Below are 22,320 nucleotides of genomic sequence, written 5' to 3'. Positions count from 1 at the left end.
CACTTCACGCTTGTTCAGCCCGCCAGCCCTTGCCTCAGTGTGTTCTGAGTTTCCTTAATGATAGCTTTGGATAACTGTTGGCAAAACACGTTTCCCGTCCATTATTTTATTTCATCCTGTATGTGCGTGTATGTGCCGGACGGGGTGGGGGGAGGCGTCGGTGGTGACTATGATTTTCTTGTATCTTGACTCCACCCCTCCCTGAGAATCCTTTCCACAGAGGGTCAAACTAACCGAAATACATATCAGAGTCCTCCCCTGGGCTCGAAATGCCCACAGCACAGGTACAGGATGCGGGAGATGTGGTATGAAAGTGGAAGAGGTCTCTGGGATCCTTGGGGACAGTATGACCCAGCAGAGATACCGCTGTTGAAAGAGGGCAAAAGGGCCAGTTTGATGCTAGGCTGCACTGATCATGATAGAGTATCCGAAGTGGAGGTGGTGATGGGCTTGCCATGGTTTGTGCTGCTTTGGTTTTCCTGGAATATTGGGGTCCGTTCCCTTCGGAGAGTCTGACAGACTGGACTGACAGTAGAGAAGGGTGCACAGGATGGGGCGGGGGCGGGGGGGGGGTCAGAAAATTCTGTCCCGTGTGGAATAGTGTGAAGGGACTGATTTAGCTTGAGGGAAGGGATAGAAAACAGGGCTGAACTTGTTCTGTCATACTCAAGACGATGGGGCTGAGATCCGTGGGGCGGGGTGGAGGGGCTACTAGAAGGAAGATGTCACCTCTATAGAAAAGGGGTGCTCAAGACAGACTGAATGAGCTGTCCCTGGGGAAAGGGAGGCCCCCAATACCAGAAGTGAACAAGCTGAGGCTCAGGGCCCTGAGGGAAAGGCAATTCAAGAATCAGATGGGGGCTTTAGCTCTCTCCCAGTCCCACTATTCGGCCAATGCGTACCAGTGTCTCCTGCCTTTGGCTCCTTCCACAGGTGGGCTGAAGTTGAGGGGTCCCCAGGGAGGCCTGGGCACACTCCCTCAGCCAGGTCTCTCCATGCTTCACGGCCTCAACCCCTCCCCCACCCCCTGCCCTCCAGGATCAAGACACAGAATCTTTCTCTTTTTTAAATGTTTATTTATGTTTGAAAGAGAGAGAGAGAAATTGAGTGGGAGAGGGGCAGAGAGAGAGGGAGACAGAGAATCCCAAGCAGGCTCTGCGCTGTCAGCTCAGAGCTTGGTGCGGGGCTCGATCTCACGAGTCGTGAGATCATGCCCTGAGCCGAAATGAAGAGTCAGGCCTTTAACGGAATGAGCCACCCAGGCGCCCCCAAGACACAGAATCTTAGTAAGATAGATCCATAGACTTACCAGAGTTGAAGGAACTCTTGGCAAGTGTCTTGTTCAACCTCTTCACTTTACAGAGGGGTAAACTGAGGCAAGAGAGGAGAAACAGCTTGCCTGAAGTCAGTGGCTCACAGGAGATGGCAGGTCATAACTTTAGCTTGAACCCAGGTCTCCAACCTAGGTGCCCACCTCCCTGTACCGCCAGAACTGACAATCTGATTCCCCACCCCCGTCAGAGAAAGTTTCCAGGCGGAACCAGTCCACCCCTTTCCCACACCCTATCGTGTCTCTCATTTGAGATCTGTGCTACATGCATTTAGTGAGCACCTACTAGGTGCCAGGCATTACAGTAGGTCCTAGGGATGATAGCTCCTGCACTAGAGCAGGGAGCATGCCTCGTCCCTCTATCCCTTACAGAGTGCTTTCCATGATCTGCAATTACCTGGCTTATTTATTCAACTACTACTTTGTCGTGTGTCCTACCATGCCCTGCCCTCAGCATTTCCAAGTCCAGGAGACTTGTCCCCGCTGTACTCCCAGCTCCCAGAGCAGCCCTGGCTCACAGCACATGTTTAAAAACTGCTTGCTGAATGAATGATTGAATGAATGGCAGCGAGCAAAGCTGACACCGTGCCAGCGTTTGTGGGACCAGAACGATGACCAACACTTCCTGGACTTGTCCCTGTGCCGGGTATGGTGCTAAGTGCTTCTCCCATATGATTTCATGTAATCCTCACAAGTCCTAGGAGGTGGTTCTGTCATTGGCTCCATTTTACAGATGGAAAATTGAGGCTTAAAGAGGCTAGGTAACTGCTCACAGCCCTTGTCCCCTCCTACCTTGTGTTATAAATATCCAAGCCACTGCCTCATGTCCTCTTGCCCATGCTGGACTGCTTGAAGGCAGGAGCCCCATCTGGTTACCTTGGTTTCCCCCCCACACCCCCCAGTGTCCGGCTGGCCCCTGGTGGCACCTTTAAATGCTCATTATATTCCGTTGGGTTGAATGAAAATTCAGTTGGGGTGAATGAAAAGGATATGGTGGAGAAGAGATGAATGGAAAACACTAAGCAAGGGACAGACAGCAGCACAGAGCAGTGTCAGCGCTGGAAGCCATCTTCAAAGACCACTTCATCCAATGCCTCCCTGACCCACATTCAATTTCCTACCTCTAGAGCAGCCTGCCAAGGAGTCTTCCAGGCTCTGTTTGTTCACTGCCAGTGATAGGGAGCTCAGCCCCTACGGTGGCATGAGATAATCCAAGGAAATCATTTAGCTGTGTGCCACATGGTCCCCTGATAGCTGATTTTTCATGGGCGCTTTGTCTGTACCAAGACACTGAATCCACACCAAAGTGTAAGAGGTAGGTACTATTGGGGTGCCTGGGTGGCTCAGTCGGTTAAGAGTCCGACTCTTGGTTTCGGCTCAGGTCATGATCTCATGGTGTGTGAGTTCGAGCCCCGCGTCGGGCTCGACAGCACAGAGCCTGCTTGGGACTCTCTCTCTATCCCTCTCTCTGCCCCTCCCCCACTCACTCTCTCTGTCTCTCTCTCAAAAATAAATAAATAAAACTTAAAAAAATTTTTGAAAAAAAAAAAAAGAGGTAGGTACTATTATTACCCTAATTTGACAGATGAGGAAACCAAGGCACAGAGTTATAGAACTTGCCTAAGGTCTCACAGCTGGTAAGTGGCAGAATACAGAATAGAATGTGAAGCCCAGGACTGTGGCCCTAGGCAGTATGCCCTCCTGACCTCTATGCCAGCCCCGTTTATTGAAATAACACGAGTACATATGTCATTTCAAATTGTCTAGCAGCCACCCTAAACAAGTAAAAAGAAGCAGGTGGGGGAAAAAAAAACCTCGTGGAATTTATTTTAATAACACATTTATTTAAAACCAAGATAGCATCGTCCTAACATGTAATAAATCTTTAAAAAGTTATCAGTGAGACATTTTACATTCTTCTTCGGGGACGAAAGTTTTGAAATCCGATGCTATCCTTTATTCACAATACATCTCAATCTGAACTTGCCACATCTCGAGTGCAAGTAACGCACGCGGCTAGCGTCCCCTGGATCAGACTGTCTGTCAAGGTGCTTATGTGGTACCTCCTAGTGCATAGGAAGAATCCAATACATATTGGCCACTATTATGATTATTTTTGCCACTGATTTTCGTTGGTGGTGGTCCATGGAAAAGCTGGGCTGAGGCCCCAAGCCCTTGGCATCGGCTCTTATAGCTCTATTCTTAATCTGAGTCTTTCAAGCCAGCAGCTTGCTGTCTCCCAGGCTAGGCCAAGCTTCGTGGATCCTTGGCCTGTGGGTTGAGAAAAGCCAGCCTAACTGTCTCTAGGAAGGGCGGGAGAGGCCCGGCTGGGGCCTGCCTATCTCCTGGCTGGCCAGCTAAGTACCAAATGAAGTGAGGCCCCCTTGGGGTTTATAGGCTTGTGCCCATCTGCTGTGGAGCGTGTGGGGGGTCCAAGAGCACATCTGGAAGGGAGAGGGCAAGGCCCTCCTTCCATGGTCCCTGGAAACAGCATCTCCTGCACACTTTAGGCAGACTGGGCCTTTAAATAGAACAAACAAACAAACGCCCCCATCACTGCCCCCTTCTCTCTCTTGGTTCCTGGATAGCTGCTAAGTACATACAAAGAGGCAGGCAATGTGAGCCAGTGGTTCCCAGCCCTGACTGCATATTGGAATCACCTGGGAAGCTTCAAAATAGTACATTGGTGCCTACCTCCATAGGTTGTAATTGAACTGGCCTGGGGTATGGCTGGGCCTTTGGCGTGTGTAAAAAATCCTCGGGGGTTCTACTGCGCAGACAAGTTTGGAAACCGCTGTGCTAACCCTTAGGGGTACAAGCTCATTTAGCCTTCACGGTAGGTATGATGCAGGTGTGGTTATGGCTCCCACTTTACAGATGGAAAAATGGAGGCTCGCAGTGGTAAGATAACCGGCCCCCCAAGTTCAGCCAGCCAGGAAACAGGCACAGTAGGGATTCACCAGCTATGGTCTTAACCAGTAGCGTGCTGCTAAATGTTTAACAACTGGCTCTCTGGGGTGGGGGTGGGGGGTAGTGGGGGGAGGCGATGGCGGAGGGGAGGGGAGCCTGATTTGTAGCACCCGCCCATCTCTATGTTGTAACAACTCCCACCATGGCCAATTTTGAGCTATCAAAGTGATATCTCTGAGTGCAGACTTGGGAAGAAATTCACACAGGTGACTGTTGGGTCAGGATGGCAGGCTTCAGCACGTGGCTGGGCCCCCTGTCTGCATGGGGAAGGGTCCCATCGAGGGGGAGGTAGGTATTATTAGTAATTTCCTCAATTTTTAGTCATAGAACTTTCTCAAATGAAAAATTGAAGAACCCCAATACATCCCACAGATAAAAAGCAGTATGTTGTTCGTAGAAGCTTAATTTATTTTTTTAAGTTTATTTATTTTGAGAGACAGATAGACAATCCCAGGCAGGCTCCACGCTGCCAGTGCAGAGCCTGACGTGGCGCTCGAACCCACGAACCGCGGGGTCATGACCTGAGCCGAAACCAAGAGCCGGACGTCCAACCAACTGAGCCACCCAGGCGCCCCAGTAGAAGCTTATTTTATAAACTTAAATTATAATATCATGTGTTTGTGCAAACTGGGCTCTCCCAGGTGACCCCTCAGGGCGGGGTGAGGGGGCACTTATGAGTGTGGATGGTAGGTGGCGTGAGGAACAGCCTCTACTCAGAGCCGGGAGACCCGTGCTCCAAGCCCACCGTTGACTCTCACTGCCCCTGTGGCCTTGAGCAAGTCCCTGCTCCTGGGGCCGCCATTCTCTTGGGTTTCCAGGAGACAGAACTGCATGTAGGACCTCTGGGGTGTGGTTTTTCAGGCTGGCTTTGACCCTGCAGCATCCCCCACCTGACCCCAGAAAGCCTTGGTCCTGTATTTATAGCCATGACTTCAGTCTCTCCGGTTCTGCCGAAGCTGGTTCCCTGGCCCACATATTTATAAACCCAGCAGGGCAGAAATAGATGTGACGTGCATGGGACTTGGCTGATTTTGTGAGCAGGCTGGATTTGGCAAGTCCATTTGGAACGGGCTCGAATCCTCCAGCATCCTGGGTGCTGCGATTCATGGGTGATCCAGAGCTGGAAGGGCACTTGGAGACCCCAAGCCCAGCCCTGTACTTGTCCGGTTGTGGGTCCTCAAGGCCTGGGAGTAGAGACATGTGGCACAGGTCACAGAGGACATGGCAGAGCCATGGCCAGTATGAAGGGTTCTTTGCACTGACCCTCAGAGAACCCCCAGATGGCCAGCTCAGCTCCCGGGCACCCTCAAGTCCTGGCTTGTTGTTTTCCTGCTCTGGAATCATGGGTAGACTCATACTCCCGGCCTCTATTTCCCCATCTGTTAAATGGGAATAGTAGTAGGTACCTGCTGCCTACCACTAGTAGGTAGTTATTATGGGGAATAAATAAGATCACAATTGCTATAATGTATGAGCTCAGTGCCCAGCACATAGTCAATATTCAATAAATGGTAGCTTTTATTCTGATTATATCCCCAGTCACCTCTGGCCAAAAATAATTCTAACAATAGCTGCATCTCATCAAGTACTTGTGCACATCACCTGACTTCATCTTCACAACTCTATGACATCATCGTTATAATCCTCAAGTTCATTGCATAGCAGGTGTTTTACACTGAGGAGATACTCTCAGTTTAATGAATTTGGAAAACAATGTTTTTCAAAGAGATAATGCTAATATGCAAAATCATATTTGTATATCCAGGATTATAAAAATACTCAACCCTAAACGGCAGATGTGTTCATAAGATGAAATGAACAATTGCACAATCAGAATATTAGCATAAGAAATAAATCTCCCAGAGGTTTGCAGGCTTATGTTCCCGAGTTTGCCACCTAATGTTGATTTTATGTATTTATAATTGCATATGAGAATTTAACTTAATTGCGAACTTGAAATACATATGCCATAAAAACACAGAATGGCGTCTGTCAAGGTTTTTCACATTAATATCACTGTTTTCTCTGTCCTAATAATACACCGCAGTCCCTGGTTCTCTTTCCTGCTTAATTATTTTTCCATTGTACTTATCACCATCTGACATAGTTTCTTATTTATTTATCATCCATCCACCCCAACTAACATGTGAGCTTCACGTGGGCAGGGTTTTTCTCTTTTTTGTTCACTGTGTACCACCCGTGCTTAAAATAGCCGCTGGCACATAGCTGGCATTCAGTGAGTACGTGTCGAATGAATGAATGAATAAATGAATGACTGAGTAGCCATTCTCCCAAGAAGGCAACTGAAATTCAGAGAGACGATGTGACTGGCCCAGTTATTGTGAGGCTGCACTGAGGCCTGGCTGACACTCATCTCTCCTGAGAACACCCAGCGAGCCCAGCTTAGGGACCTCTTCCCAGCCCCTCACCTCCTGCCAAGCGATCGTTTCCTGACGCCTCTTGAACTCCCCCCACCCTGCCCAGCTTCATGTGATGCCCACTGGACCCTGGCTCCATCTGCCCCAGGAGGCGGATGGGAACAGAGGAGAGACGTAGGGAGGAAGGAAGAGAGGTCACAGCAGGCTGGGCAGCCAGGGCAGTGATAGCTGGAGGCTGAGGCAGGCAGGAAGGAGGCCAGGATTGGTCAATCTGTCCTGCAGCACTGGAAGGAGGGGTCAGTCAGTAATGTGTGGCACTACTTGCATATCTCTCTGGAGCTGACTTCAATCACTGGAAAATGATGGGACAGGGTGAATTCAGGGAGAGTTTCAATCTTGCCTGTGAATACCCCCACCACCACTCTGCCCAAGGCCTTTTGAGCTGGGGAAACTGAGGCCCCACTGGAAGGAAGTGACTCTTCCAAGAACATAAAGCAAGATAATCATGAATGCTGGGCTTCCTCATGCCCAGCTGTTCTAGAGGTTGGGGGGCTTGGGATTCCCCCTTTGGAACCATAAGGAAGAGACCCCGCACCTTGGCTCCCATCCCCTCCTTGGAGAGAAGCACTAAGGCAGGAACATACTCTCAGCTCAGATTCTTGAGGACAACAGAAGATCTCTTCCTAGTGATGGGGGAACTCAGCTCTGGATGGGCCAGACACTAGCCCCAAACTACTCCTGATGCTGAGGTGCTATCAGGCAAGGGTGGGGTAGGCAGATGAGCCCTTTGCACCAGATCTGACTTACTCCTTTCCCCAGGAGAAGTCCATTTGTGCCCCTAGGCTACACGTAAAGCTAATGCCTTGGTCACCTCGCACTCATTATTTTGATAAATATTTATTGAGTGGCTACTCTGTGCCAGGCAATGTACCAGATGTTGGAGATAATCTCCTCCCTCTCTCCCTCCCATCCTTCCTTCCTTCTCATTCATTCATTCATTCATTCAGTATTAATTACACTATTGAGGCAGTACAGCCTTATGGATAAGAGTGATATCTGGGGCTAGACTATCAGGAGATGGACCCTGACTCATCCACTTACTAGCTGTGTGAGCTTGGCAAGTCACGTAGGCCCAGCTTCCCTATCCGTAAAATGGGGATAATAATAGCACCTTCCTTATAGGGTTGTGATGAGGAGGGAATGAGTTACTGCACACTAAGTGTCTGGAACAGCACCTGATATAGTAAACACGTCATAAACATCAACTATTATCTTTGTTGTTATGTGCCTGGCGCAGTGCCAGGTATTGAGGAAACTGCTCCAAAATGTTCCTCTGGCAGGAATCCCTGCACGCCAGCCCTTGTTCCAGCCGCCCATCCTCTCCTCCCAGCCCCACCCCAAGAACTCGGCCTTGCAGTAGCTCCCCTAGTCCCATAGGGCCGCCCTCTACATCACCTCTCAAGCCAGGAGGAGAGAGTCCAGGCAAGTGAAGCCTGTCACACTTTGGTCTTCCAGCCTTACCTCCCTCTGCCCTGCCACACGTACCCTAGCCTCAGCCTCTCCAGGCCCACATATTTCTCCAGATTCATCCCCAAATCGTCCTGCCTTCTTGCCTTCACTGGGCCTTGATGGATGGATGGTTTCTTCCATCCATCAGAATGCCAAGCACTTCCTATCAAGGTCCTTCAAATCCAACTGAAGCGTCATCATCCCCAGGAAGCCCTCCTTCCTTCCCCTCAGCCAAGAATCATGAGATCTGCCTCTGAATCTGCATTTCCCTTTGTTTGCAATTGTTGTTTCTTTTTTAAGTTCTGTGAGCAATGGGGGGCCATGGAGGGTCCTTGAGCAAGTGAGCAAGACATTCAAAGCTGGGCTTTAGAAGAATGGACTAGACCCCATAGAGGGTGGAGACAGGAAGAGACTGCAGGTGGGGAGCCCAGGTGTGGAGACTTCCGGGGCAAAAAGGCCTTCAGAGGAATGAGGGTCCAGTCTTCCTGGGCTGCTCCTCCCCTCTCTGCTGCTTCCATGTCCCCACTATAGAATCAGCAACTCTGATTTCCCCAACATGACTCACTAAATCACTGGGACAGTCAAAACTGACTCTCCATGCTCGGACCCCTGGAATGTATGGATCCTCCGCACCCCTCACTCCCTCTACCTTCCCCTGTAGCCACAAAGCAGGCTGTGGGCACTGCAGTCGGGGAGTCAGGGGAGGCCAGTGCTGCATACTCGCCTGGCTGTCCATCATCCCCAGAGCCCAGCAGGTGAGAAGACAGCAGTGCTCCTTCATTCCCTGCTGAGCGAAGGAATCAGCCTATGTTTTCCAACTAATCCCTACAGCAACCTTTGGACATAGGCCCTATTTTAACCCATTCTGCAGCTGGGAAAACTGAAGCTCAGAAATATGAAGAGACTCGCCCAGGGTCAGGCGGCCACCGAATGCTGGAGTCAGAATTTGAATCCGATCTGATCCCAAAAAGCCAGTGTCCTTCCCTCATCACACAGGGAACAGCAGGAAGAACATGAGGTTCCCAAGGCCATGTTCCCCGGGCCCACTCTCAGGAGGTCTCGGCAGCCCCTCAGATCTGTATGCAAGGGGACCATAGAGCATCTGATGCTCAGCTCAGCTCGGTACCCTGTTTGGACTCCTGGAGGTCGGGGGGGGGAGGAAGGAAATTGACCCCTTGGGGTGGAGCAGGGCTTAGCTGGAGGCAGGTGCCTGGATGCCTGGGTCCTAGTACAAGACTTGCACCTGACCTGCCGTAGGACCTGGGTGAGTCCTTCCCGGCCCTGGGCTCAGAGTTGCCCTTTCGGAGAAGAGGACAATAGGTTTGCTGCCTTCTGCGTCGGCCCTGCCTGCCGAGCCTCCGTGCCCTTAGAGCCTGTGGCCAGATGAGGGATGTGGATTTGAGGGAGCTGGCATTAGAGGACCCCCCCCATCCCATATTTCTGCCAAGGTTGGAACTGGCTCTCTCCTGCCCACATTTGGAGATGTGCCCACACAGACAGGCCCCCTGCAGGGGTTCCGGAGTTAAGTCGGCAGCCACTGAGAGCAGAGGGTGAGAGCACAGGGCCCAGCAGCTGAATTCACATCCTGTTCTACCACTCACCACCGGTGTGCCTCTGGATTTGGAATTTACCTCTTCTTGCCTCAGTTTCCTCATCTGTAGACAGCGCTCACACACCCGCCCCCCCAGGAGTGTTAGGTAAAAGGCTTGGCCACACACTAGCAGATGCTCAGTAAGCAGCAGCTGCCCTTACTGCTGTGGGTCCTGACCACCCTGCCCCTGCCCTGGCCTCCTGAGCTCAGTGGGTGTTCCAGGGCTCAGGCCGCAAGGGGCCTGCCCAGGCCCCCCGGCTGGGTTGGGAGTCCTCCCTCCTCAGGAGGGAGCCTTGAATTGGAGTGCTCCTGCCAACCCCTCCCTCCTGGCTTGGCAGCGTGAAGACAACGCTGGCCAAAAATATTTGTGTGGGTGGCGGAAAGTTAACTCTTCCGCCTCTCTCTTCTTTCCTGGAAACCGTGGCCACCGTCAAATACAGCAAAACAGAAGCAGAGATAGAGCGAGGCGAGGCCCCTGTGGCGTGTCAGGGAGAGCCCTGCCCCCCACACCCACTCCTGCCTGTTGCCATCTGGCTCTGTGATGGTGTGGGTGGCGGTGGTGACGGGGGAGGGGGGCTCCAAGGGCCTAGAATCATGGCACCCTGCAATGCCAACGTTGGATGGACCCTCCAGCATCATGTGGCTCAACCCTGCCATTGTGCCTTTGGGCAAACGGACTCCAGAGTACAAAAGGCATCTGCCCAAGGTCGTGTGGCCAGTTAGGTCTTTTCAGAATTCTACTGGCTCTTCGTGAGATTCTAGGATTCTGTGACTCTCTAGTGGTGGAAATCTGGCAGCAGCTGGTGAGTTCGAAAAAAGCATGGAGAGGGAAGGGCCCTGGAGCCATCTCTTCTCTTTGTGTCCACCATCACGGTCAAGGTGTCAGAGCTGGGGACAGATGGAGCCCTGTCACTTACTAGCTGTGTGACTTAGGCAGAAGTCACTTTGCTATCTGAGCCTCAATTTCCTCGCTTCTGAAAGGAGATAACAGTACCCCTCTCAAGGGGTGGTGGTGATGATTTATCTCCACAACCTGAGCAAATGGCCCAGTATGGCGTAGGTATTCAAATACCGTGAGTGCCCGTTCTTCTCTGGGCAGAAGGCTAGCTTCTTTGTGTTGATTTCCCTTCCGCTGCGGCTGCTATAACAGGTGCCTGTTATCTTTCCGATCCTGATGCTTGTTGGCCTTTCCCTAGTTGGCACTGGCTTGCCCCAAGGCCCGGTAATGTGCTTATCTTGCCTCTTACCTACCACACTCTCCTGGCACAGCTCCAACCAAGAAGCCAAGGCCTTAACCCAGCCTGCTGGTCTCAGTGGTGGCGGGGGGGTGGGGGGTAGGGGTCCCTGGGGGTGGAGGCATGACCTCCAGGTCAAGTACCACAGCAGGTAAGGTCAGTGTAAGCCCCGAGGTCACCAGTGTCCAGACTTTCACAACTCGGGGTTCTCACTATCCATGGGCCAGCCAGGGTGTGTGTGTTTGCGAGTGTGTGTGTATGTGTGTGTTAGGCGGGGGGTTCTTCTCTCCCCATTTTGCAATAGGACGAGTGGGATTTGGAGTGTGCGCACTTGCCCAAGTTCACACCGCTAAGCGGAGGTGGAATCTGTTAACCAAGATCTATAAATCCCAGGGTTTCTTCCCAGTGTACGTGGCCACTGGCCATCTTAAGCTCTACCTGCCCTTCCTGGGACATGGACTCCCGATCTCTATTAACGAAATCACCCCCCGCCCCCATCACCAGAGCAACAAACCTGGTTGCGCCTAGGCTCCTCCCTCTTCCTCCACACCCACTCTCCATCTGCCTCCCAGCCCAGCCAGTTTTCCCCGCCCAGGTTCCTCTCCCACGCACCCCTCTCCACATCCCACATGCCCTTGCTCTGAAGCCATCATCACTGTTAACATTTATAAATAATCCTACTGTTATTATTATGGTTCTTGTTATCATTCACCACTCCCCCCACCAGATTTTAAGTCTTCAGAAATCAGAATACCATATCTTCTTTATCCCCCATTGTATGGTGTCTGGCAATAAAAGCTCAAGACGTTTTTGCGAAGTCAAAGAACAGCCAACACGTCTCGAAAACCATACTGAGTCCTCTGCACGTATTTTCTCACTTAGTCCTCCATGGGGACGGTACAGTTCCTATTTTGCAGACAGGGAAGCTGAGGTTCAGAGAGGGCAGCTAGGCAGGTGGCCGAGCTGGGGTTCTAGCTCAAAGTCTGGGCACACAAGCACACTGCTGCCCCGTCCCCCTTGGTGCACACAGCCTCTTCCGTGGCCCCCTGGCCCCAGTCTTGGGTCCTCCGCCCCACGGTTCCTGTGATTCCTGTGGTATATGTACCTTTTCTGGCATGTGAGAGAATGTTTTCTAGGCGGTGCCCAGTTAAGTATTTTTAAATAACTAGATATTTATTTAATGGGTCTTGGGGGGGAAATGACTTAGCGTGACATACTTGTGGTTTTCCTGCGATTATGGCTTAAGATAAGTCTAAAGTGATAGAAGTTAAGTTATTTAAAGTTGATTTGTGGAAAACAGTAAGCAAATAAAGTGTCCGGTGGCATAAGGATATGGTGAACATCTGCGATGTCGAATGACTGAAGCTTGGGACTTGGCTGTGGGTGTGTGAGACCTGTACCTCCAAACCCCAGCCAGTTCTCAGGGCCACCTTAAGGTGGACAAGTCTCAGAAATTCAGCCCAGAACACCCAGCATACGGTCTCATCTGCTGTTTCTTTTCTCCCCGTGCAGATAGATCATCTTGAAGGAGAGCCTCACAGACCAGACACAGGTTGAGAGGAGGGCTTGGGGGTCCACCACCCGACCCAGCCCAGGAGGGCCCCACAGTTGGACCTTGCCACAGCTCTGTGAGTTGGCTGAAGAAAAGAAAGCTGCAGAGAGCCAGAAGAGACCCCTGGAGAGGAGCAAAGACAGGTGGCCGGCCTGGCCCCCACTTCTGTGCGTCTCTAAGGAGAGGCAGCACCATGCTGGGTCCCCACCTCCCACCTGCCCCCCTGGGACCCAGCGAAGACAGGCCCACTCCCTGCACCTTCCGGATCCCTGATGGGAGCTACAGGTGTCTGGCCTTGGAGGCTGAGGAGAGCAGCGGTGAGGAGGGCCTTCAGGGAGAGGCAGGGCTCACGAACTTGGATGAGGACAGGGTGGCCAGCAGGAATGGGGACAGCCCTGCCTGCAGGGCCACCCAGGGGGCACCAGAGCTGCCCAAGGCCCTGGGCATCCAGGCACCCAGACACTCCAGAGAAGCACAAGGGGGGTCCCAGCATGGTAACAAGGCCGGCCAGGATGGGAACGCGGTGAAGGCTCAGCTGGTGATGACAACCAGCCCCGGCCCCAGCCCCAGCGCAGGGCCCAGGGTTGCCCAGAAACCAGGTAAGCTCACGTCCCTTTTCCCCTGGACTGCCAGAGCCCACTGGGGACCCCACAGGTCTCCTGACCATATCTTCCCATGATCCATAACAGTCTGTCACAGTCCCACAGACTGTGGGGAGACAGGGGAGACTGGGATTCCGTGCCACATCTATGCCCACTCTTTTCTCTGCCAAGGGGGCACAGGAGAAGGCACGGAAAGAAAGCCCTGATATCATGCTTGGTTACACGAAAGTCCATCCCTCACTCTGTCTGCCCTTAATCATTCGTGGCAACAAATGGCCTTGGATTCCAGGCAATGAAGGGGAAGGACTGCCTCTCATTGAACATATTGAGTGTGCCGGCTACTTGAGGGTGCTGGGGACACAGCACCGGGCAAAGCAGACATGGTTGCTGCCCTCATGGGGTTTCTGAGGTGCAGACTGAAGCCTTTGATCCAAGGTGACCTCCTAATTTTACAGATGGAAAAACTGAGGCCTGGAGTGAGGAAGAGACTGCTCCAGGTCTCTCGGCATATTGGTGACTGAGCTGGGCCCACATTCCTCACCCAGGCTCCAGTTTCCCATCTGTTAGAGATGACAAAAGCAGGACCCATGTCACCTGGGCTGAAGTGAGGACCCAAGGACAGTGTATAGGGAAGAGCTCAGTATTCACTGGATGGAAGGAAAGAGTGAATGAACAAATGGAGAAAGAGAAGGAACAAAGGAAAAAAGGAACGTAGAAGGAGGGAAGAAAGACAGGAGAGGGGTAGGGAAGGAAGAGGGGAAGGAAGGAAGGAAGGAAGGAAGGAAGGAAGGAAGGAAGGAAGGAAGGAAGGAAGAAGGAAGGAAGGGAAGGAGGGAGTAAAGGAAGGAAGGAGGGAAGGAAGGAGGGAAAGGAAGGAGGGAGGGAAGGAAGGAAGGAAGAGAAGGAAGGAAAGGAAGGAGGGAAGGAAGGAGGGAAGAGGGAAGGAAGGAAGGAAGGAAAGAGGGAAGGCAGGAAGGAAGGAAGGAAGGAAGAAGGAAGGAAGGGAAGGAGGGAGGAAAGGAAGGAAGGAAGGAAGGAAGGAAGGAAGGGAAGGAGGGAGGGAAGGAAGGAAGGAAGGAAGGAAGGAAGGAAGGAAGGAAGGAAGGAAGGAGGGAAGGGAAGGAGGGAGGGAGGGAAGGAAGGAAGGAAGGAAGGAGGGAAGGGAAGGAGGGAGGGAGGGAAGGAAGGAAGGAAGGAAGGAAGGAAGGAAGGAAGGAAGGAAGGAAGGAAGAGGGGGATGAAGGAAGGGAGGGAGGGAGATAATTTTCCTATAGGCTGCAGGAGTCAGGAGCCAGCAGAGCAGGGCGGGACAGGGAAACCCGCACTGAATCACCTCCATTGCCTGGGCCCATGGAAACACTGAAGTGGGTCCAGATGGAGAGGACGTGAGCCAGGCCATGCTTGCTCAGAAGGCAGCTGCTGCCAGCAGATCCTGGGGGCACAGGGCGTGTGGGGGACACAGGCCTGGGAGGGCTAATGCGTCAGGAAGCTGAAGGAACACCTCATTTCTCTGCAGGCATTGCTACCGCCCTGGTTGGCATCGCACCAGCCGTCCCGCCCACTCTCTTTTCTGAAATAATTTTCTCCAGGCTCTGATCACCCCCCATGGCCATCCCCACCCCACACCCCACCAACTCCCCCATGCTTGGGTCACACAGAAAGCTGGGCGGGATCCAGGAGATGTCTTCGATGCATCTAGGGCAAGAAGAAGGAGGACCCCAGGAGCGCCCAGCAGCCCTAAACTTGGAGGTGGGCCCTCACACCAGAGTAGCCCCAACTCAGGTCCCCTAGAGCCTGAAAGCCCCAGGACCTCCTCCTTTTCCTCTTACAGACCACGGCTGAGGGTCAGGAGACATGGGTGCTGGTTCTGGACCTGATACGAACCAGCCAAACCCCAGCAAATCGCTCCCCCTTAGAGAGTTGCAATTTCTTCATTTGTGAAAATAAAACAAAAACAGGGGCCTCTCTACCTCACAGAGCCGTTATGAGGTTTCAGTGATCTTAGACTGGGGTAGTGTTTTGGAAATGTTAGGTGATCCCGTGACAGATGTTAATAATAATTAAAATAATCCTCAACTCCACAGTATAACAGCTACTATTTGTTCAGCCCTTATGTGCTAAGCCCACTGTGCTAAGAGCTTTATATACATCACTTCACGCAACCTCACAGTAATCCCCATGAGGGACATACTATGATTATCTCCATTACACAGATGAGAAGGTCGAGGTTCAAAGAACGTAGGTGCCCTGTGACTTATCTAAGACTCCTGGCTAGTAAGCCGCTATGCCATGATTCAACCACGGAGTTTTTTGAATATGGGACTTTGTTCTTAGCCATCGCTGTATTCTGGATTTACAAGGGGAGTGTGCTGTCTGCTGACATCCTGGAGTGGAAGAGACCATGGGTGAAGGGAGGAGAGGGGCCACGTTTAATGAATCCTGTTGGCCTCTCACACAGAGCTAGGTCATTTCTTACTATCTCATTCTCGTCGATCTTACCATATAGGTATAGTCTTTCAAGGCAGGTATCACTCTGCCCCTTTTACAGGGGACACAGCTGGAGCTCAGAGACCCATATCCCTTGCCCAAAGTCACACAGTCAGTGTTGGAGCTGATACTATGATCACGGTCTTCTTCCTCACAGTCCCGTTCATTTCTTTCTCTGACGTCCAGTCAGATGGTCTCCAGTTCTGTCCTGACCGTTTCTGGGGACAGAGGGCGCAGGAGGGACCTCAGGAGGATGTCTCAGGGAAGTCTTCTCACGGGTGCGAGCAGGAAGGAATCTGGGTCTCGCAGGAGAGGAGAAATCCGGGTGGTCGTGCGTCAGAGCCCACACTGGCCTTTCTGCTCCCTCGGGAAAGGGAGTGGCTAGAGTCCCTTCTCTCTGCCTGGAGATCCGGAGGGAAGAGGCCTGTGGGGCTGCCAGGTTATTAGTGGATTAGGGCTTCCTTTTAAAGCTTCCTCCCGGTACCGCCAAAGGATTATAATATAAGCATCTTCAGACAATTACACCCATCCTTCCGCAATTATACCTGCCTCCCTTGAGTGCTCCCTGGCAGCTTTAAGTATGGGTCATGGCATCTTCGGCCTTGGGCACCCACCACTTGGGATGGGTGGGTACGTGATGCCATTGCTCTAAAGCCCGAGTACCAGCTGGGCAGGGCAGAACGGGGTCCTTGGCAGGCTAGGGGAGCAGGGGGTGCAGAGAGATGATGGGGGTAGCAGCCTGCGGCTCAAGTCTCCTGCCGTCAGCTGCTGCCAACGTGAGAGAATAGATATGAGAAGGCAAGTGTGTAAGGCTCATGGCTGGGCTTCCGCCGGTGGTAGTTGGTCCACGGCTCACCAAGACAGCCCTGAGCTACGGCCGCCGTCCTCACCGCAAAGTCTCAGCTGGTCAACACTGGCAGGGCTCACGGAGATGATTGTGTAGATAATCCTGAGGAGACTCTGAAGCCCGGAGATGGTAACAGACTTGCCCCAGGTCACGCAGTAAGTTGGTGCGAAGCTAGAGCTGGAACTCAGGGCTTTTGCGGGGGGGGGGGGGGGGGGGGGGGGGCCCAGTTCAGCTGCCACACGCTGTGCTAATTGCTTTGTATGGGTCACTTCATTTCACCCTCTAAACACCCCTAGGAAGTTCACGCCTTTCTTATCTCTGCCTCACAGATGAGGAAACTAAGGCACAATGACTTTAAGTGACTTGTCAGAGTCTCAGGCCTGTGGGTGGAGGAGCGGAGATTTGAACCCCAGGAGGTCTAGGCCCATGCTTTCAACCACCTTCTGTGCTGCCTTGTCTCCATGGAAACAAGGCAGCAGGCTGTGTTCTTCCACCCACCTAGGGCTGGAAAAAGGTTGTTCAGGCTCTGGAGGATGGTGGGGGATTCTGCCAAGCCACGTTCCCTCCCCCTTGGATACACTTAGGGAGACCTGGGACCCACTGTTGATCCAGCCCCTCCTTCGTCTGTGGCTTTAGGAGAGCTGCCTTCCCCCCTCTCCAGGCCATTTGTCATTGGGGGCCCAGGCCATCTAGAGGGCTTGGGGGCCTTTCTCACTCGAATGGACACTGCTCGGAGCCTCTAAGGTGGGGATGAAGGTGTGGATCTGGCTTGTCAGATGCACCTTGCCCCGACCATGTTTCTATGGTTGAGGCAGAGGAACCCCCGGTCATGGTAAGAGCTGACAGTGGTTACTGGGCCAAAGACAGGATCCCTGCTCTTTAGGCTTGTGCGAGAGAAGGTAGAAAGAGCAGGAGGCTGGGCAGGATGCCATCCACACCCCCTCTCAATCCCATACTCCATAGTGACCATAATAGGAGGGCAATGGTGCAGAAGCAAGGCTCACAGGGTCACATATACCTCACCCGTGCACCCACACACATGTTCACACCCCCATGGGTGCATACACAGACATATGCATACCATGTTCTTATGCAGATACGCATGTGTATATAATCACATATCTGCACACGCATGCATGTACATGCCCTCAGACACCTACCTATCCACACGTGGGGTACACATGAGCACACACACGCACACCCCTCACTCAGGCATGCCTACCTTTCACCTGTGACACATGACATGTATCAGATTTGCATACACAGCTACAGTCCCGCCTGAAAACATACCAGTACACATATTCCTTTCCTCAGATACAGGTCAAAAGCATGTTCTTCTCTCCATTTTCTTTTGCTCACATACCCACACTTTAAAATCTCTCCTGCATGCACACATTCTCTCCTGTAGGCATACCCACTCTTGCACACCCACCGTCAAACACCTACGTACAGACTGAACCACTTTCTGTCCTCCTTCCTCTTCCCCATCTCTTTCTCTTTCATACCCACCCACACAGTAATTCTAGCTTCTCTCCTCCCTCCCTCGCTCCCTTTCTCTCTCTCTCTCTGTCTCTGTCTCTCTCTCTCTCTCTCTCTCTCTCTCTCTCCCACACAGTTTGTTTCCTGGTTTTCCACAGGCTGGACTATAGCCACTTTTCTAGCACATGGGCTTACAAGGCAGGCAATACCTTGCCTGGTGCCAGTCCCCAGGACCCTCTCTCTCCATGTTTCCCACCTCCACTTGTGGTGGCCCCAGCACAAGAGCAGCCGTGGGGGCAGAGGAATTCTCTGCAGACCATGAGGCCAACCAGTGAAGAGAGATGGGAGCAGCCAGACAGGGTTTGCCTCTCTGTCACCTGACCTCCCGCACTCTGAGCCCGCCCACTGGGGACAGGGGATGTCCCAAACCCAGGCCACCTGCAGCTTAGTGTTTCACAGAACCTCTGGTGGGGTGGGGTGGGGTGGGGTGGGCTTACATGAGCCCATGGCTAACTTCCTCTAGCAGGAGTCTAAACACAGAACCTTGATATGAAAGACAAATGAAAGTGGAACCACCCTGGTTGAAGGGGTGGGGTACTTGGAACCCCAGGAAACTTTGGTGAAATCCCAGGCCAACATTTTTCCAAGTGCAGTTACTTTTGTTTCAAAATTGGTGGGAGTGTGAAGGGTGCTTGTTATCAGTACTGTTTCCAAGCCCACTGCCTCTTCACCACTGGGAGGATGTGCTAGAATGTGGGAATCTCCGCTTTTAACAGCATCTCCCCCTCCTCCCCTCCACCCCCCCCCCATTCTGATGCACACCGACCACTGTCATGGGGCTCTGCTGAGCTCAGTCTGAATGGCATTTAGTTCAATAAAAAGATGGGGAACCGAAGTTCAGGAGCCACACAGCATCCCTATTGCTGACCTACCAGTGAAGTCAGAGGATGGCCCCAGGCCAGCGGGGAGGTGACGACCTTCCTCAGTCCCCGTTTGCCTAAGTCCTACTAAGGTAGACAGTTATTCTAATCACCAGGGCTAAGAAGGGGGAGCGAAGATGGGCCTGAGGGGCACCGCATCTGGATCTGAAAGGAAAGGGGCTGGAGAGGTGGGAGTGGTGTCAGTTATGGGGCCGGAATCACCAAGATTTAAAAGAGGGGTGGTTGGAGGGATGGGGTGGGGGGAGAAGAGGGGGAGCTGAAATGGATGGAGAGACAGAAAGAACTGGGTGAAAAGAAAGCAGAGGGATTTAGGGACCGACCTGGAGATACAAAAAAAAGAGGAGGAAACAGAGACACAACAAGGCAGCAGAGTGTAGCACAGGGAAGGAAAGCGGGCGAAAAGGGAGACCGCCAGGATCCCGGGGCCGAGCCCGCGGGGGAGGGAGTCGCACCTCCGGGGGCGGGGCGGGGCGGGGCGGCGGGCGGGGCGGCGCTAGGGCCCCGGGGAGCGGGCGGCAGGAGCGCGGCTCGCCCGCCCGCCCAGCCCTCCCGGCTCCGGGCTCCCAGCTCTGGGTCCCCGAGAAGCCCGCTGGGAGGTGGCGGCGGCGGCGGCGGCGACGCGGAAGGGGCGCCCGGCGCGGGGCGGGGGCGGGGGCGGCGGGGGGCTCGGGGCGGGGCGCACTGACGGACGCAGCCAGGTGCGCGGAGGCGACGGCGCCGGTGAGCTCGGGGACCGCGCGCGGCGGCTGGAGGTGAGTGAGGGGCGCTGGCGGGGCGGGGGTGCAGGTGCCGAGCGGGCCTCGCCCCTTCCCACCTGTGCTGTTCCCTGTGCCGCCCAGGTGGAGGTGGCACATTTGGGCTCCGGTCCCCCGCGCACAGGGTGACCTTGGCTGAGTCGCTGCTACACTCCGGACCTCAGTTTCCCCATCTGTACCGTGGGGCGGGGTGGGAGGGGGCGCTGGAGAAATCCCGAAGCTCTCGAGCAGCCCCGGAGCGGGAGGACGCCCCGACGCGGTGAAGCTACTTACCGGGGCTGCGCTGGGGCTCCGGCCCTCGAGCCCCAACCCGCAAGCACATCGGGGGCCGGGGCAGCGCGGGCCGACGGGTGGGCACCAGACCGACGGGTCTGCGCCCCCTAGCCGGCTCTGGGAAAGGCGGGCTGGGCTCGGGCCGGGTTGACCAACATGGGCGCCCGTGGGGTAGCAGAACGGCGTGTGCTGGCTTCGCGTCCCACTTCCCGCGGGCGGGGCGGCGGCGCAGTGCTCTCTGGCCGAGAGGGCGAGGCTTGCGGGGACGCGGGACCTTCCCGCCGCGGGGACCACCGGCAGGACCCCCTGGGGAAATCGAGGCCCTTCCTGAGCGCCTGGGGGCAGAGGAGGAACTGTCCTAAGGGCTCTACAGCAGATTCTCACAACACCCCGACCATTCCCCAGTTTGCCAAGGTGAGAGACCATGGAGGTGAAGTGAGTGGAGGGCGGGGTTCCTTCCTAACCACTGCACTGTGGATCAGGGGCTCCAACCGGGCCCTGACAAGACCTCTTTGAGGACTCTGGGGGGGAGGGAAGGGTCTCCCTTGCTCCCTACCCCCACCCCAGTTTATGGGCTTACCCTAGATTGGGACAAGAGCCCCCTGTGTTCCATGTCTGGGTTGTCTACAAGGGACAAGAGTGAGCAGGAGAGCACCAGACCACCCCACCCCCCACCCTACCCTGACTGACAAGTGGCACTGGAATAAACCAACTTGCTGTGTGATCTGGAGGCGAGTCCCTGTCCTCTCTGCGGTGAGAGGGTGGGCAGAGTGACCCCTGAGGGGACAGCTGCATTAGAGACAGCGGTGACCCTGCTGGGTGGAGGGGCAGTCGGAGGGTGCCTCACCCCTGTCATGTTGCAGGGTGTAGGGTGAGGCTAGACACTGATCAGAGGGACTAGGGTATGCTGGGGTCAGGGACTGGAAGTCGTGCTGGTGCCCACCAGCCTGTCACCAACCCCAGGTCTGCCCCCATCCTGTGCTGGGGGACGGAGCCACAAACCAACCACCATATTACCTCAAGCAGTGGGATGGGACTTCTCAAGGGAGTTCGAAAATGCCTTTTGGAGTGGGGTCCCCTGCCTCTGTCTCTATGAGATCTTGGTTTGGTTCTTCCTCCTCTCTGGTCCTCAGTTTCCCCATCTGTACAAGGGGAACGGACTAGAATCACTCTATTTTGATATTCAGAGAACTTCCAAAAGGCAAGTGTTTTGCTGCTGTGCTACCCTGGCTCCCACTGTTTTCAGGGTGGCCTGCAGGGTGGCTAGCCCCCCCCCACCTCCCCAAATTAAGCTGGCACCTAAATTAAGCTGTGATTGGAATCAGCTTTAATGGTTAAAATAAGGCCTTTAACCCCTTCCCTCTCTTGTTAGCTATTGCCCTTCCCCTAAGGTGAAAAAAAGAAAAAAATCCTGTGGCATTCAGGTGCCTGCGGCTCAACTGAGCCCTAGCCTCTTGGGTCAGCACTTGATCTAATCTCCCCATTCTAGAGTTGGAGGGACTGAGGCTGCGGAGGGGACGAGATCTGCCCAGGCTAGTTCTGTGAGTAGAAGGCAGCAGAGCCCCCTTTTCTTGGGACAGAGCAGCTCCTTGATAGGGGAGGGGCGAGGGGCAGAGGAGCATCTGGAAAAATGGGAGGAGTGCAGGAGGAAACTTTTCTATATGTCCTTGTCACCCCGTGCCTTGTGTCCGAGGTTGACACTTGTCACCCTGAGCCTACTTTCAGCTCTGGGAGGTGGACTGGGCCTGGGTCAGCACACTCCCTCCACCTGCCAGCGCTGCCATCCCAGGGAGCTGTATACACCTGCAGGCCCAGGGGCCTGGCCTGGGAGGCACCTTTTCCTTCAGGGCAGCTCCCAGGCTTCCAGACATGAGCTCATCAGAGCTGTTGATGCCAGGAAGGGAGGGACCAAGGGGGGAAGCAGGCAGGGCTGCCTAGCTGGGGGAACTGCAGGCCCCCAGGGAAGTGGATGGGTGGAGGATTTGCAGGCTCTGGCCCCCATTGTCATGTGGAGGCAGTGACAAGATAGGCCAGCAGAGGGTCAACTGGGGTGGGGGTGGGGGTGGCCAAGTGCCCTGGGCTGCAGGGCAGGGACCTGGGTGTTAAGCTGATCTCTGCTGCTCGCTTGCTGGCTGTGTGACCTTGCGTGAATCCCTTGCTCTTTATGGAAACCTCAGTGTCCCTGGATAGCAACGAGATGGGGTGGGTTCTTAGGCACCAGGGTTACAATAGTGAACAAGGCAGGTCCCTGCCCTCAAGGAGCTTGCATTTTAACTGGGGAGATAGACAAGAAAAAGAACAGCAAAGAAATAAATAAGGTATTTTCAGGTAGATAAAAGTGGTGTGTGTGTGTGTGTGTGTGTGTGTGTGT

General features: G+C 53.8%; 1 protein-coding gene across 2 annotated transcripts in view; it reads left to right on the top strand.

The window, feature by feature from the left end:
- Nucleotides 1-22,320, top strand: part of SYNPO (synaptopodin) — a 68,255-nt gene that overhangs the window by 17,886 nt on the left and 28,049 nt on the right. The window contains exon 2 of one of the 2 annotated variants that reach the window (XM_053200189.1): nucleotides 12,526-13,164. In XM_053200189.1, the coding sequence (XP_053056164.1) occupies nucleotides 12,759-13,164 (406 nt within the window). In that variant the 5' untranslated portion in view covers nucleotides 12,526-12,758. Of the gene's footprint in view, nucleotides 1-12,525; nucleotides 13,165-19,405; nucleotides 19,674-22,320 lie in introns of those variants that run through there. The other variant, XR_003426655.2, reaches the window with a different exon arrangement.

Source organism: Acinonyx jubatus, chromosome A1 (genome assembly GCF_027475565.1).
Source record: "Acinonyx jubatus isolate Ajub_Pintada_27869175 chromosome A1, VMU_Ajub_asm_v1.0, whole genome shotgun sequence".
In the NCBI taxonomy this organism is placed as follows: domain Eukaryota; kingdom Metazoa; phylum Chordata; class Mammalia; order Carnivora; family Felidae; genus Acinonyx; species Acinonyx jubatus.
The sequence above is the reverse complement of the archived record's forward strand: the minus strand, read 5'-3'. Positions and strand labels throughout refer to the sequence as shown.